Source organism: Anomaloglossus baeobatrachus, chromosome 1 (assembly GCF_048569485.1).
Source record: "Anomaloglossus baeobatrachus isolate aAnoBae1 chromosome 1, aAnoBae1.hap1, whole genome shotgun sequence".
NCBI classification, from domain to species: domain Eukaryota; kingdom Metazoa; phylum Chordata; class Amphibia; order Anura; family Aromobatidae; genus Anomaloglossus; species Anomaloglossus baeobatrachus.
This window is the reverse complement of record NC_134353.1, coordinates 768115609-768132537: the sequence shown is the minus strand read 5'-3', so window position 1 is coordinate 768132537 and position 16929 is coordinate 768115609. Positions and strand designations below refer to the sequence as shown.

The following is a 16929-nucleotide window of genomic DNA, read 5'->3' as shown; positions in this document are numbered from 1 at the left end:
TGATAGCAGGGAGACTCCATCACCCGTGTTCTGTGATAGCAGGAAGGCTCCATCACCCCAGTACTCTCTGATAGCAGGGAGGCTCCATCACCCCAGTGTTCTGTGATAGCAGGGAGGCTCCGTCACCTCAGTGTTCTGTGACAGCAGGGAGGCTCCGTCACCCCAGTGCTCTCTGATAGCAGGGAGGCTCCGTCACCCCAGTGCTCTCTGATAGCAGGGAGGCTCCGTCACCCCAGTGCTCTCTGATAGCAGGGGGGCTCATCACCCCAGTGCTCTCTGATAGCAGGGAGGCTCCATCACCCCAGTGTTCTGTGATAGCAGGGAGGCTCCGTCACCTCAGTGTTCTGTGACAGCAGGGAGGCTCCGTCACCCCAGTGCTCTCTGATAGCAGGGAGGCTCCGTCACCCCAGTGCTCTCTGATAGCAGGGAGGCTCCGTCACCCCAGTGCTCTCTGATAGCAGGGGGGCTCATCACCCCAGTGCTCTCTGATAGCAGGGAGGCTCCATCACCCCAGTGTTCTGTGATAGCAGGGAGGCTCCGTCACCCCAGTGTTCTGTGATAGCAGGGAGGCTCCGTCACCCCAGTGCTCTCTGATAGCGGGGAAGCTCCATCACCCCAGTGTTCTGTGATAGCGGCGAGGCTCCATCACCCCAGTGCTTTGTGATAGCGGTGAGGCTCAATCACCCCAGTATTGTGCGGTAGCAAGGAGGCTCCATAACCCCAGTACTCTGTGTTTGCAGGGAGGCTCCATCACCCCAGTGCTGTGATAGCAGGGAAGCTCCATCACCCCTGTGTTCAGTTATAGCAGGGAGGTGCCATCATCCCAGTATTATACGGTAGCAGTGAGGCTGCATCATCCCAGTGTTCTGTGACAGCAGGGAGGCTCCATCACCCCAGTATTGTGCGGTAGCAGGGAGGCTCCATCACCCCAGTATCGTGCGGTAGCAGGGAGGCTCCATCACCCCAGTGCTGTGCTAGCAGGGAAGCTTCATCACCCAAGTGCTCTGTGACAGCAGGGAGGCTCCATCACCCCAGTATTCTGTGATAGCAGGGAGGCTCCATCACCCAAGTGCTCTGTTATGGCAGGGAGGCTCCATCACCTCAGTATTCTGTGATAGCAGGGAGGCTCCATCACCCCAGTATTCTGTGATAGCAGGGAGGCTCCATCACCCAAGTGCTCTGTTATGGCAGGGAGGCTCCATCACCCCAGTGTTCTGTGATAGCAGGGAGGCTCCATCACCCCAGTGTTCTGTGATAGCAGGGAGGCTCCATCACCCCAGTGTTCTGTGATAGCAGGGAGGCTCCATCACCCCAGTGCTCTGTGATAGCAGGGAGGCTCCATGAGCTCAATGTTCTGTAATAGCAGGGGAGACTCCATGGTCCCACATCCCCCTATGTTTCTGTCATCTGTTAACATATAGGGGGTTTCCATGTTACTGGCAGCACAAAGGCTCTAGAATAGTGTAATGGCTGCCCCAAAAAAAAAAATCCAGCAAAATCTGCAGTCCCAAATCCAAATGTGCTCCTCCTTTCGGAGCACCACAATGTGTCTAAGCTCCTTTCAGACGTCCGTGTTTCAGGTACGTGTGACATCAGTTTTTAACACGGATGCCACACGTACCCATGTTATTCTCTAGAGGTACTGACACGGTCATGTTCTCATACAGACCGTGTGACCCCGCGTGGACCCACACGCACACACGGAGACATATCTGTTTTTGCTCCGGAAGCACGGGTGTCACACGGATCGCACACTGATGTGATCCGTGTGACAAAACACGGGTCTTTCAAATAAAAAGATTTTCTATATTCACCTGTATCCAGCGGTGCGGTCTCCGGCTCTGCCTACCGCTGCCTACCGCTTGTGACCACCGCTCATTACAATCATTAAATATTCACTGCAGTGAGGACCTGGAAGCCGGAGCATCGCGGGGACAGCATCACCGGAGCATCGCTGGGGATATCACCAAGGACAGCATCGCGAGGGACAGGTGTGTATCCAGCAAGCAGTGTGTGCAGTGACATCCAGGAGGTCATTGGAGTTCCCAATGAACTGTGATGAACCTGTTAAGTCACCGTGGTGACACTCGCTGTAGCAGGGGTGTCGCAGGGGTGTCATCAGGATGTCATCAGAGTTCATTGGGAACTTCAATGACCTCCTGGACGTCACTGCACACACTGCTTGCTGGATACTCACCTGTCCCCGATGGTGCTGTCCCCGATGCTGTCCCAGAGATGTTCCGACTTCCAGGTCCTCAGTGCAGTGAATCAATGAATAAAATGAGAGGGAGTCAGAAGCAGGAGATGGCAGAGCCGAAGAAAATAGCACTGGATACAGGTGAACCAGGTTATATTTTGATACACATATTCCTGTTCGGAAATGTATGTATGTATTTTTTTTTTTAACCCTTTAATTTTCAATGGGCCGAATGGGGGGGATTTGAACTTTTAGGTTTTTTTAAAACTTTTTTTTTTTTACCTTTTCTTTTTTATTTTATTAGGTCACCTAGGGGGATATAAGGATCAGTTGTCTGATTGCTCTTCCATTTCTGCAGATCACAGCTACACAGCTGAGATCTGGAGAAAAGCTGATTTAGGCCCCCTTCACACGTCCGTGATACACGTGCGTGTTTGGTCCGTTTCCGTATATACCGGAGACACGGCCAAACGTGCACCAATGTTATTTAATGTTTGAGGACACATGTGCGTTTTTCATTAAGGTCCGTGGGTCCGTGTGCGTGCTACGTTTGTATCTCCGTTTTGCACGGAAGCATGTCCGTTTTCAGCACGCAACACGCAGCACGGACCCAATGAAAGTAAATGGGTCTGTGCACACGTCCGAGTGACACGGATGCATTTCTGTTTGCTCCCTGTACGTTTTGTGCTTTTTTCATGTGATGTCGGTCTTTTTTCTTTTTCTGTTTCGTTCTCTCCCTCAGTCCGTCGGTCGGTCGGTCTCTCTCTATGTCTGACGGTCGGTCTCTCTGTCTTATCTGTCCCTCTCGCTGTCTGTCGGTCAGTTTCCCCCCTCTCTCATACTCACCGTTCCCTGATCACCAGCGCGGCGCTGCACTGCTGTTATAAAAGCTCCGGCGGCTTTTCCTCTTTTGAAAAAGCCGGCCGCTCATTAATCAATCTCGTATTCCCTGCTTTCCCCGCCCACCGGCAAATATGATTGGTTGCAGTGAGACACACCCACACGCTGAGTGACAGCTGTCTAACTGCAACCAATCACAGCCGCCGGTGGGCGTGTCACTATGGAGCAGAGAAATAAATAATTAAAAAAAAGCGGCGTGCGGTCCCCCCAATTTTAATACCAGCCAGATAAAGCCATACAGCTGCAGGCTGGTATTCTCAGGATGGGGAGCCCCACGTTATGGGGAGCCCCCCAGCCTAACAATATCAGCCAGCAGACGCCCAGAATTGCCACATACATTAGATGTGACAGTTCTGGGACTCTACCCGGCTCTTCCAGATTTGCCCTGGTGCGTTGGCAATCGGGGTAATAAGGAGTTAATGGCAGCCCATAGCTGCCACTAAATCCTAGATTAATCATACGAGATTTATTAATGAGCGGCCGGCTCTTTCAAAAGAGGAAAAGCCGGCGGAGCTTTTATAACAGCCGTGCAGCGCCGCGCCAGAGATCGGGGAACGGTGAGTATGAGAGAGGGGTACTCCATTCAGTCACTCTGGTGATTAGCGGTCAACGGTGAGTCCTTCACGGGTGACCGCTAATCAGGACGCGACAGAGCCGCGGTATGACAATGAAGTCGGGTGAAGTTCACCCCAGTTCATTCTCTACGCGCAACTCTGTCTGCAGTCAGCGGGTATGTATCTACGACATTGTACATGACAAACATGCATAAATTCACACGGACAACACATACACATGTCAGTTATTTCTCTCACGCATAAACGGACAACCAACATGCACACACGGCTAGCATACGGCATTCACACAGATGGCACACGGACACAAAAAAGGACACAAAAACGGAAAACTGACCCGAAAAACGGACATAACACACGTGCGTGTTTTTTCACGGACATGTGAAGGGGGCCTTAAGCTGGAAACACATTTGTGCGTGTAAAATCGGTCCGAGTCACGTTCTAGAAAGCAGCATGAGCTCTGTTCATGTTATGATCAGTGTGCAATGCAACTGCAGTGCGATCCTGGGATTTTTCAATTGATTGCAGTCCGTGTGCAATGTGTGTTTGATGCATATGGGATCCGTTTTTACTATGTCATCTGCCATTCAGCTCTGCTACATGGCCGCTGACAGCAGACACAGACAAAGCCATGTAGCAGAGCTGAATGGCCACTGACAGCAGACACAGCCATGTAGCAGAGCTGAATGGTCGCTGACAGCAGACACAGACAGAGCCATGTAGCAGAGCTTAATGGCCGCTGACAGCAGACACAGACAGAGCCGCGCGATCAGAATGAAGTCGGATGAACTTTACCCGACTTCATTGTCATCCCGCGGCTCTGTCTGTGTGTCATGGCCTGATTTTTGGTCACTGGGGAAGGTCACACTGGTGACCGCAAATCCCCTGAGTGACTTAAGTGATCTGCGCTATCAGTGGTGCCATCACTGAGGTTACCCGCGGCCACAGCTGAAGTTCTCCACCTGAGAGCGGTGGCCTCGGGTAACCTGAGTGACGTCATCGCTGATCGCGCGACTCATGGTCTGTGACCGCTCTCTGTCAGCTTGTGATGTAGCAGAGCTGAAAGCGTCGTGGGACCTCTGTGGATTACGTCGGACATGGAAGGGTATTTGGGGACTTGAATAAAGTGGTGAAAGAGGGTGGGGTTTTTTTGTTATTCATTTCAAATAAAGGATTTTTTGGTGTATGTCTTCATTTTCTTTATCTTACAGGTTAATCATAGAAGGTATCTCGGTGAGACGCCTGCCATGATTAATCTAGGACTTAGTGGCAGCTATGGGCTGCTGCCATTAACTCCTTATTACTTTGATTGCCACCGCACCAGGGCAAATCGAGATGGCCAGGTACAGTCCCGGGACTGTCACATCTAATGGATGCGGCAATTCCGGGCGGCTGCTGGCTGATATTGTTAGGGTGGGGGGGGGCAATACCAGCCTCCTGCCGTGTGGCTTTACCCTGGCTGGTATCAAAATTGGGGGGAACTGCACACCGTTTTTTTAAAATTATTTATTTAATTTACTGCACGTTATAGACACGCCCACCAGCAGCTGTGATTGGTTGCAGTGAGACAGATGTCACTCAACGTGGGGGCATGTCTGACTGCAACCAATCATAGGCGCTAGTGGGCGGGGAAAGCAGTGAATACTAGATAGAATAATGAGCGGCCGGCTTTTTCAAAAGAGGAAAAGCCGCCGGAGCAGTGTGAACGACGTGCAGCGCCGTGCCGGTGATCGGTGAGTATGAGAGAGGGGGGTGAGGGATAGACCAACAGAGAGATGGACAGACAGAGAGAGAGACCGACTGACAGAGAGACCGACATCGACAGACCTCACTCATTTCCAGTGTTTTCTGCAACATGCGATAAATGTATTTATAAAAACGGATGTCACTAGGATGGTGTGTGTGTGCCGTTCGTGTGACATCCGTTTTTTTTCACGCACCCATTGACTTTCATTGGAGTGACTCGCGCGTGAAACTCACCAAAATGCAGCATGCTGCGATTTTTTTTCTCAGTCCGATTTGGACTGAGAAAAAAAATAGCAGATGGGAGCTGCCTCATTGATTAACATGGGTCTGAGTGCAATGCGAGAATTTCTCTCATTGCACTCGAGCGAGTTAATTGCAAGTGTGAAGCCGGCCTTACTCTCACACACTGCCCTCTGCCGGCAGTGAGAGAAAGTGACTCATGATAGCTACAGGAGTCATGGGGGTGATGGGGTTGATGGGGGTGGGTAAGTTATCCTTATGGCAGCACACTCTTACATTTCGCTGTCATTATTTGACAGTGAGATGTAAGGGGTTAATAGGCGCGGGTGGAACACGATTCCACTTGCGCCTAGCAGGCACACATGTCAGCTATTGAAATCAGCTGAGATGTGTGCGGATCGCCGCGGACTGCCCACGGCAGACGGCGGGGATTAACCTCACATGATCCATGACGTACCCAGTATGTCATGTGTCGTGAAGAGGTTAACAAGAAGCTTAATGGCAAAATTCACAACAGGTGTTTGATCTATGATTTGCCCACTAAATGTCGGAGTTCCATTAGAATTGTTATTTGAACACTCCTCCTCATCATGCTGCTCACATTTTGACATCATGAGACCAAGATGACACCCAACATTTGATCAACAGTACCTCGTCATTGTGAGGCTTCAAGCAGGATGTTCACAGATGGAAGTGGCCACTGAGCTTATAGTGTCATCAGTAGGTGGCAACTGAGATACAGAGAGACTTGAAGAGTTACAGAAAGGCATAGAAGAAGACACTCTCTAGTCTCATCCCACACTGATGACCACTTCTTTATGAATGCCCTTCGGAATCGGATCATGATTGCCACAGGGCTCGGAAGGGCAGGAGCGTTATTTGACTTTTGGAACACAGATACGGACACAGACAGTCTATGTGGATAGATGTAGCTGGAATGGCTGATGCAGACTGAGTGGCAGGGACCAGCAGGTAAGGAGGATTCGTCTGATAAGGCAGGTGTAGCCGGGAAGGCAGGTATTGACCGATGCAGCAGGTACAGTTGGAACAGCACGCACGGAGGGGACAGCAGGTGCAGCAGGTACGTCAGATACGACTGATACAGTGGGCATGGCTGGTATGGATTGGTGCATTAGCAGGTACGGCAGGTGCTAAAATGTAGACGTGCTAGAGGTACAGTGGAAGCAACAGCACATGGGTAAGGGACCTGACAACTAACGCGTTTCTAAAGTTAGACCACGTTTCCCAGGTACCTCCCATCGGGGAGGATGCCTTAATTACCTAGAACTTTTCAGCCATTGGCTGACATGCATATTCGAGTTAGGGTACACTGGCCCTTTAGGAATAGGTGTGTGCCATAATCATGCTTTCAGAAGACCTGCGCAGCATACGCAGGCCCTGGGAGCTGGTGGCAGTTACCGGGAACACAGAAGCCACCACTGAGTGTCCAGGAGAGTGCATGTGCCTATGTCCCTGGCGGGGGAGGGGGGCAGGACCGTGCGGGGCCGCTGGTACCGGCATTACAGTATACCACCCTTATGCCCTGTCTGAATACAGATTCCCTGTCCCGAGTCCAATGTTTGGCATACAATATGTCCACCACCTCAGGCTTAAATAAAGAAAGGGGGGCTTAGATAACACAGTGAAGGGTGTGGTGCGGGATGGAAGGTACATGTCTCCCAGTTTGGCCTGGACCTATGTTCACATGTCCAGTAACCATCCATTAGAACAGATGTAGCAGAAATCCCGTTACAAAAAGTTGTGCAGATACAAATTTTATGTCCATTTTTAAAAAACTAATTTCAGCTTGATCTATTTTTTTTTTTTTACATTAAAGTCTATGAATAATGCATCCGTTTATTAGCCAATTATTATTTTCCATTCCAAACTGATACAGTAAGCAAAAAATGAATCCTTTTCAAATTAATGAAACATGGATGGTTAATTAACGGATCCATTTTCCATACATTTCAATGTAAAAAAAAAACGGATCTAGCTGCAATCAGTTTTTTAAAATCCGGCAAAAAAAGTTGTGTCTGCACAACTTTTTTTGCCAACAGATTACTGCTGGATCCGTTCTGATGATTACTGGACATGTGAACTCAGCCTAACCTGTTGTGAGAGGCGTCTGGCACTTGTTTTTTCCCGCTCCTGGATACGTATGTAGCTTGGGGTGGCATTCTCCCAACATCTCATGTACATGTGCCAGTTTGATACTACTATACAGGGTAGATTTGTTCTGCGTAGCGGTTAGCAGCATTACATGAAAAACAACAAAAGGTAGAAAAAAATACAAAAGGCGTTTTAATAAAAATACAAAACCAGTACAGACCCAGACAACCATGTATAAATGCTAAAGCACAGTGTTATACTCTTTACCCTAAAATATAAATAATACATGCACTAAGGATACCACAAACCACGTTATTACACCCGACTATGGCAGATTACAGGACAGTTCCGTATTATTTCTAAATGCTGATTTTCACAGTATATAAGGTAATTTCACAGTGTTACATAATGTTTCAGGTTATTCCATCAGTGTGATAATACACACCTCTAGCATCAATACTGGAAAAAATACACAGTACAGTTTAGTACAGATTAGTAAATGAAAATATACAGTTCCTTGATATTGTGGCACCAGAGGGATGAACAGATTCTCAGGGCTATGGCTTCTAATCTTCATGTTTGACTTTCTTTCATTGTCTCATTTCACATGAGATTTATTTTCTCATATATCCTTGGATGTGTGATGTGGGTCGTTCCATTATAATAGGTCGCTAAAATAAAGAAATCAAAGAAATGTATTTTTATTATAGAAGTAGGTCACAACGAATATAGGAGCATAAGAAAGCAGGGAAGCAACCCCTGGGGAGGAGATAGGAATAACGAAGAATTTCAAAATGCTTAATAAAAGGCGTTCTCCGGGCATCCTTACAATAGAAATCACTAGAAACAAAAAAAAAGAAAAAACCGAGGCAAGCCATAGAGCAGAACAATAACAAAAAGGATGTTATACATCTGCAGACAAATAGGTGGTAGAGGGAACATGCTCACCTATAAGAGATGTGCCACTACCAGGCACAACGCTGTTTGGACACCTTGAGATATAGAAATATTGGCTGCATCTCTTCCCATGTAAACAGGTCAGCTGGAGGATCAGTGCTTACAGTGATCAATTGAAAAGAGCCTGGAGGTGCTGTGCATTGCAAAGTTGCTTATTCTAAAGCGGGCTTTACACGCTACGAGATTGCTACAGCGATCTCGTTGGGGTCACGGAATTGGTGACGCACATCCGGCCGCATTAGCGATGCCGTTGCGTGTGACACCTATGAGCGATTTTGCATCGTCGCCAAAACGTGCAAAATCGCTCATCGGCGACATGGGGGTCCATTCTCAACTATCGTTACTGCAGCAGTAACGAAGTTGTTCCTCGTTCCTGCGGCAGCACACATCGCTCCGTGTGACACCGCAGGAACGAGGAAGCTCTCCTTACCTGCCTCCCGGCCACAATGCGGAAGGAAGGAGGCGGGCGGGATATTCGTCCCGCTCATCTCCGCCCCTCCGCTTCTATTGGGCGGTGGGTGGTTCAGTGACGCTGCAGTGACGTTGCTGTGACGCTGAACGAACCGCCCCCTTAGAAAGGAGGCGGATCGCCGGTCACAGCGACGTCGCAGAGAAGGTAAGTAGTGTGACGGGTCCGGGCGATGTTGTGCGACACGGGCAGCGATTTGCCCGTGTCGCACAACAGATGGGGGCGGGTACGCATGATGGCGATATCGGTACCGATATCGCAGTGTGTAAAGCGGCCTTTAGGCCGGTTTCAGTCGTCTGTGTTTAATCAGGTACAAGTCACACGCATGGTTATGGTCATACATGTGTCATATGTGTCACATGTACTGGAGAAAACACGGGTCTTTTACATAAAAAGATTTTCTATATTTACCTGTATAGAGCGTTGTTTTCTTCTGCTCTGCTGCCTCCTGGTCCTGACCGCCATTCATTATTTTCATAGAATATTCAGCGCAGTGAGGAGCATTGAGGGGTCAGTGCTGGGTACAGCACCACCGGGGACAGCATCACAGGGACAGGTGAGTATTCACAAAGCAAGCAGTGTGTGTGCAGTGACATGCAGGAGGTCATTGGAGTTCCCAATGAACTCTGATGACATCCTGATGACACCCCCGCGAAATCTGCGCTACTGCAGGTGTCAGGATGGTGACTTCACGGGTTCATCAGAATTCATTGGGAACTCTGATGAGTCCCCAATACTGTCCCCGTGATGATCCGGCTTCCAGGTCCTCAACACACACACACACACACACACACACACACACACACACATATATATAGCACACACATAGCACCCACACTTATACATTGAGCACACATACAGTCATGGCCAAAAGTTTTGAGAATGCTACAAATATTAATTTTTACAAAGTCTACTGCTTGTTTTTCTAATGGCAATTTGCATATACTCCAGAATGTCATAAAGAGTGATCAGCTTAACAGTAATTACTTGCAAAGTCAATATTGGCTAAGAAAATGAACTTTAACCCCCAAAACACATTTCAACATCATTGCATTCCTGCCTTAAAAGGAGCAGCTAACATTGTTTTAGTGATTGTTTCATTAACACAGGTGTGGGTGTTGATGAGGACAGGGCTGGCAATTAATCAGTCATGATTAAGTAAGAATGACACCACTGGACACTTTAAAAGGAGGCTGGTGCTTGGAATCATTGTTTCTCTTCAGTTAACCATGGTTATCTTTAAAGAAACACGTGCAGCCATCATTGCTCTGCACAAAAATGGCCTAACAGGGAAGAGTATCGCAGCTACAAAGATTGCACCTCAGTCAACAATCTATCGCATCATCAAGAACTTCAAGGAGAGAGCTTCCATTGTTGCCAAAAAGGCTCCAGGGCGCACAAGAAGGACCAGCAAACGCCAGGACCGTATCTTAAAACTGTTTCAGTTGCGGGATCGGACTACCAGCAGTGCCGAGCTAGCTCAGCAATGGCAACAGACTGGTGTGAGTGCTTCTGCACGCACTGTGAGGCGGAGACTCTTTGAGCAAGGCCTGGTTTCATGGAGGGCAGCAAAGAAGCCACTTCTCTCCAGAAAAAACATCAGGGACCGACTGATATTCTGCAAAAGGTACAGAGAGTGGACTGCTGAGGACTGGGGTAAAGTCATTTTCTCAGATGAATCCCCTTTTCGATTGTTTGGGACATCTGGAAAAAAGAGAATTTTGTTTACTTACCGTAAATTCTTTTTCTTATAGTTCCGACATGGGAGACCCAGACCATGGGTGTATAGCTTCTGCCTCCGGAGGACACACAAAGTACTACACTCAAACGTGTAGCTCCTCCCTCCGGGCTATATACACCCCCTGGATGAGAATCTAACCAGTTTAGTGCAAAAGCTGAAGGAGGACATCCACCCATAAGTAGAGACAGAGTAAAACTCGGAAAAACGGAACCTCTGTCTACAACAACAGCCGGTGAAACACACGGAACAAGAACTGCCAACAGGCAACAGGGAGGGTGCTGGGTCTCCCATGTCGGAACTATAAGAAAAAGAATTTACGGTAAGTAAACAAAATTCTCTTTTTCTTCATCGTTCCTTATGGGAGACCCAGACCATGGGAGGTCTCAAAGCAGTCCATGGGTGGGAAATAAACCAAACTGAGAAGTAGGCAAAACCTAACTTCACAAATGGGCGACAGCCGCCTGAAGGATGCGTCTGCCCAAGCTCGCATCTGCCGAAGCATGAGCATGCACTTGGTAGTGCTTCGAAAAGGTGTGCAGACTAGACCAGGTGGCAGCCTGACAAACCTGCTGAGCCGTAGCCTGGTGCCTGAAAGCCCAGGAGGCACCGACAGCTCTGGTCGAGTGCGCCTTAATCCCTGGCGGAGGGGGCACCTGAAAACACTGGTAGGCATCGGAGATGGCCGACCTAATCCAACGAGCTAGGGTCGGTTTAGAAGCCGAGAGACCCTTGCGCTGACCCGTGGTTAGCACAAAAAGTGAGGTGCACCGCCTAAAAGTGGCGGTGCGCGACACATAGATTCGGAGCGCCCGCACCAAATCCAAGGTATGCAATGCCTTCTCAAAGCGATGCACAGGGGCCGGACAAAGGGAAGGCAGCGAAATGTCCTGGTTAAGGTGGAAAGAAGACACCACCTTAGGGAGAAAATCCGGAGTCGGACGGAGAACCACCTTGTCTTGGTGAAACCCCAAAAAAGGCGACTCCGAAGAGAGCGCAGCCAAATCAGAGACTCTCCTGAGAGAAGTTAAGGCTACTAGAAAAACCACTTTCTGTGAAAGTCTAAACAAGGGAACCTCCCTAAGAGGCTCAAAGGGGGGTTTCTGTAAGGCTGTGAGGACCAGATTAAGATCCCAGGGATCCAAAGGCCGCCGGTAAGGTGGAAAGATGTGAGATGCGCCTTGCATGAAGGTGCGCACCTGAGCCAGTCGGGCGATACGCCGCTGGAATAATACCGACAGAGCCGACACCTGTCCCTTGAGGGAATTGAGGGACAGTCCTAGCTGCAGACCGGACTGTAGAAAAGACAGGATGGTCGGCAAGGAGAACGGCCAAGGAGCATGACCGGAAGAGCGACACCAGGACAGGAAAATCCTCCAAGTCCTGTGGTAAATCTTGGCCGAAGAAGACTTCCGAGCCTGAGTCATAGTGGAGATGACCTCAGAGGGAATGCCTGAAGCCGTCAGGATCCAGGACTCAAGAGCCACGCCGTCAATCTGAGAGCCGCAGAATTCTGGCGGAAAAACGGACCTTGAGAGAGAAGGTCTGGGCGGTCCGGGAGATGCCACGGCATTTCTACGGACAGACGGAGCAGGTCTGGGTACCAAGCTCGCCTGGGCCAGTCTGGAGCAATAATTATGACCCGACGGCCCTCCATTCTGATCTTGCGCAGAACCCTGGGCAAGAGCGCTAGAGGTGGAAACACATAGGCCAGACGGAACTGGGACCAATCTTGAACCAGCGCGTCCGCTGCGAAGGCCTGAGGATCGTGGGAGCGAGCCACGTAAACCGGAACCTTGTTGTTGTGCCGGGACGCCATCAGATCCACTTCCGGAGTTCCCCACCTGCAGCAGATTGACTTGAACACTGCCGGATGCAGGGCCCACTCGCTGCCGTCCACGGTTTGACAGCTGAGATAATCGGCCTCCCAGTTTTCTACGCCTGGGATGTGGACTGCGGATATGGTGGACTTGGCGTCCTCCGTCCACTGAAGGATTCGTTGAACCTCCAACATCGCCAGGCGGCTGCGAGTTCCGCCCTGGTGATTGATGTAGGCAACCGCCGTCGCGTTGTCCGACTGGACTCGAATGTGCTTGCCTGCCAACAGGTGGTGAAAAGCTACTAGAACTAGAAGCACAGCCCTGATTTCCAGCACATTGATCGAGAGGGCTGATTCGGACGGAGTCCAAGTGCCCTGTGCTCGGTGGTGGAGAAATACTGCTCCCCAGCCGGAGAGGCTGGCATCCGTGGTGAGGATCACCCAGGACGGAGTCAGGAAGGAGTGTCCCTGAGACAGAGAGAGGGGCTGAAGCCACCACTGAAGAGAGCTCCTGGTCTGCGGCGACAGAGCCACTAGCTTGTGCAAGGAAGAGGTCCGCTTGTCCCAACAGCGGAGAATGTCCAGCTGCAGGGGACGCAGATGGAACTGCGCAAAGGGAACCGCTTCCATTGACGCCACCATCTGACCCAGCACCTGCATGAGGTGCCTGATGGAATGACGGCGGGGCCTCAGCAGAGAGCGCACCGCCAGATGAAGGGACTGCTGTTTGACTAAGGGCAGCTTCACAAGTGCCGGCAGGGTCTCGAATTTCATCCCTAGGTACGTAAGTTCCTGGGTCGGGGTCAGAGTGGACTTGGGCAGATTGACAAGCCACCCGAATTGGACAAGCGTGGCGAGAGTGAGCGAGACACTCCGCTGACAGTCTGCACTGGATGAGGCCTTGACAAGAAGGTCGTCCAGGTAAGGAATCACTGCCAACCCCTGGAGATGCAGGACCGCTACCACTGCTGCCATGACCTTGGTGAAAACACGAGGGGCCGTGGCTAACCCGAAGGGGAGAGCCACGAATTGGAAATGTTCCTCTCCTATTGCAAAGCGTATCCAACGCTGGTGTGAAACCGCAATGGGCACATGCAGATAGGCATCTCTGATGTCGATGGATGCTAGAAAATCTCCTTGGGTCATTGAAGCAATGACCGATCTCAGAGATTCCATGCGAAAGTGCCGCACCTGAACATGCTTGTTGAGAAGCTTGAGATCCAGGATGGGCCGGAAGCAACCGTCCTTCTTGGGGACTAGGAAGAGGTTTGAGTAGAAACCTCTGAACCATTCCCGGGCGGGAACCGGTACAATTACTCCGTTGGCCTGCAAGGATGCCACGGCCTGAGAGAAGGCGGCGGCCTTGGAGCAGGGGGGAGCGGACAGAAAAAATCTGTTTGGCGGGCTGGAAGAAAATTCTATCCTGTAGCCGTGGGAGATGATATCCCGCACCCACTGATCGGAGACGTGTTGAAACCACACATCGCCAAAGTGGGAGAGCCTGCCACCGACCAAGGACGTTGCTGGCTCGGCCAGATAGTCAAGAGGAGGCTGCCTTGTTGGCAGCGCCTCCTCCGCTCTTTTGAAGACGCGGCTTCGCGCGCCAGTTTGGTTTACGATCCTTGGCTGAGGTAGTGTACGAAGCTGAGGGCTTAGAGGATGACCAGTTAGAGGAACGAAAGGAACGAAACCTTGACTGGTTCCTGCCCTGGACAGGTTTCCTGGTTTTAATTTGTGGCAAGGAAGTACTCTTCCCGCCAGTAGCTTCCTTGATAATTTCATCCAGTTGTTCGCCGAACAGCCGGGACCCAGCAAAGGGGAGTCCAGCAAGGAACTTCTTAGAAGAAGCATCTGCTTTCCACTCTCGAAGCCACAAGATCCTGCGGATCGCGAGAGAATTAGCGGAAGCCACCGCCGTGCGGTGAGAAGCCTCTAGAATGGCAGACATGGCGTAGGATGAAAAAGCCGAAGCCTGGGAAGTTAAGGCAACCATCTCGGGTATAGAGTCCCTGGCGAGGGAATGTATCTCCGCCAGAGAGGCAGAGACTGCCTTAAGAGCCCACACTGCTGCAAAAGACGGGGAGAACGAGGCTCCTGCCGCCTCATACACAGATTTGGCCAGAAGGTCAACCTGGCGGTCAGTGGGATCCTTAAGAGAGGTGCCATCGGCCACAGAAACGACTGTCCGGGCTGAGATTCTAGACACCGGAGGGTCCACCTTTGGGGACTGAGCCCACTCCTTAACCACCTCAGGTGGAAAGGGAAAACGATCATCAGAACTGCGCTTTGGAAAGCGTTTGTCAGGACAGGCCCTGGGTTTGGTAACAGTGGCCTGAAAGCTGGAGTGGTTAAAAAACGTACTCCTAGCTCTCTTAGGGGAGGTAAACTGGTGAACCTCTACCAGAGAGGCTTGTTCCTCTGACACTGGTGGATTAAGGTTCAGTACGGAGTTAATGGATGCAATCAAATCACTAACATCCGCATCACCCTCAGATAAGTCAATGGGGTACATAGAGGTAGCGTCTGAGCCCACAGTAAAAGTATCCTCCTCGCCCTGCACCTCAGCTCGTGAATCAGAGCCGTGGGACGAGGAAGGAGAAGGGTCCCTGCGTCTCCGTTTAGGGGGACGGGGTCCTAAAACATGTTCTGAGAGCTCTGCAGAGCTCGGAGCAGCAGAGGCACCCTGAGGGGGCTGATGCATGGTCAGCAGAGTTCGGGACAGCTGTCCCACTACCCAAGCCGGGGGTTCAGCCACCGGGGCCGGAGCGGCCGGGGGGACCCCTGAGGAGGCTCCAGGCTGAGGCACCACCATGTTAGAACAGGCATCACAATGTGGGTATGTGCTCGGTTCAGGCAATATGAGCTTACATGCAGTGCATATAGCGTACAGCTTTGCAGCCTTGCTCCTAGTGAGAGACATGCTGCTGAGGTGGAGGCTCTGCAGTAAATAATACACTCCTATAGAATGCTCTCCCTGAGAGTGTATAATAAAGCCCACAACCAGAGGTTGTGGCTTACCAGACCGCTTTTTGTGTGCCCTCCGGATTCCACAGCTCAGACCCCCAGTTGTATGCAGTAGCTGCAGCAGCCGGCGCCGATCAGTGTGGAATGCTGAGAAAATGGCGCTGGAGAGAGGAGGGGGGGCGGGGATTAGCCCAAGAGCGGGAATCTGGAGGGCCAAGGAGAGATACAGGGAGGGAAACATCTCCTCAGAGAGGAGTGTCCTCCCCTCTGCTGAACGGCCGGTGGGCGGCGCCGCCTGCTCCCCTGCAAAAACTGACATGCAGAGGGAATGAAACCGAAACTAGGCCGCGACTGAAGCCGGGGCCTAGATTTTTACATGCGGCCGACGAGCAGGCACCCTCGGCACGGTTCTCAGGAAAAACCTAGAGAGCCGGCCGGAAAACACAGCAGAGTTACCAAACACACTCTCCCCACAATAAATGTACCCGGGACCCCTGAAAAACGTCTCAATACTTAGCTTTTGAGATGCAGGGCCAAGTCCCTGGGAAGAGGGTAAACGCTCCGTCCGGCAGGAACCTGACAGGGCTGCGGATGGAGACCGGTCTCCTGCAAAGCAGAGAGGACCGAGATGGCTCCCACTTCAAGCCAGAGCCCGAGGGATGGTGAAGGAGCGCGGCATGTGAAGGCTCCAGCCTTGTAAAGTCAACCTTAACAGCACCGCCGACACAGTGGGGTGAGAAGGGACATGCCGGGAGTCCAGACTGGACCCGCTTTTCTTCCATAACTTTGAAATCAAAAATCTTAAAAATTAAAAATCAGAAAATGCATGTGTGTGTGTGACCTCCTGAAACACAAAGCATTGAACTGGTTAGATTCTCATCCAGGGGGTGTATATAGCCCGGAGGGAGGAGCTACACTTTTAGTGTAGTACTTTGTGTCCTCCGGAGGCAGAAGCTATACACCCATGGTCTGGGTCTCCCATAAGGAACGATGAAGAAACAGCTTATTAGGAGAAGAAGAGGTGAGCGCTACCACCAGTCTTGTCTCATGCCAACTGTTAAGCATCCTGAAACGATTCATGTGTGGGGTTGCTTCTCAGCCAAGGGAATCGGCATACTCACAGTCTTGCCTAAAAACACAGCCATGAATAAAGAATGGTACCAGAATGTCCTCCAAGAGCAACTTCTCCCAACTGTCCAACAGCAGTTTGGCGCC

General features: G+C 50.8%; 1 protein-coding gene across 1 annotated transcript in view; it reads right to left on the bottom strand.

Moving 5' to 3' along the window:
- Positions 1 to 8023: 8023 nt before the first annotated feature.
- LOC142251937 (uncharacterized) overlaps positions 8024 to 16929 on the bottom strand; it is a 196233-nt gene continuing 187327 nt past the window's right edge. The window contains exon 27 of the mRNA XM_075324984.1: positions 8024 to 8438. Within this exon, the coding sequence (XP_075181099.1) occupies positions 8382 to 8438 (57 nt within the window). The 3' untranslated portion in view covers positions 8024 to 8381. The remainder of the gene's footprint in view (positions 8439 to 16929) is intronic.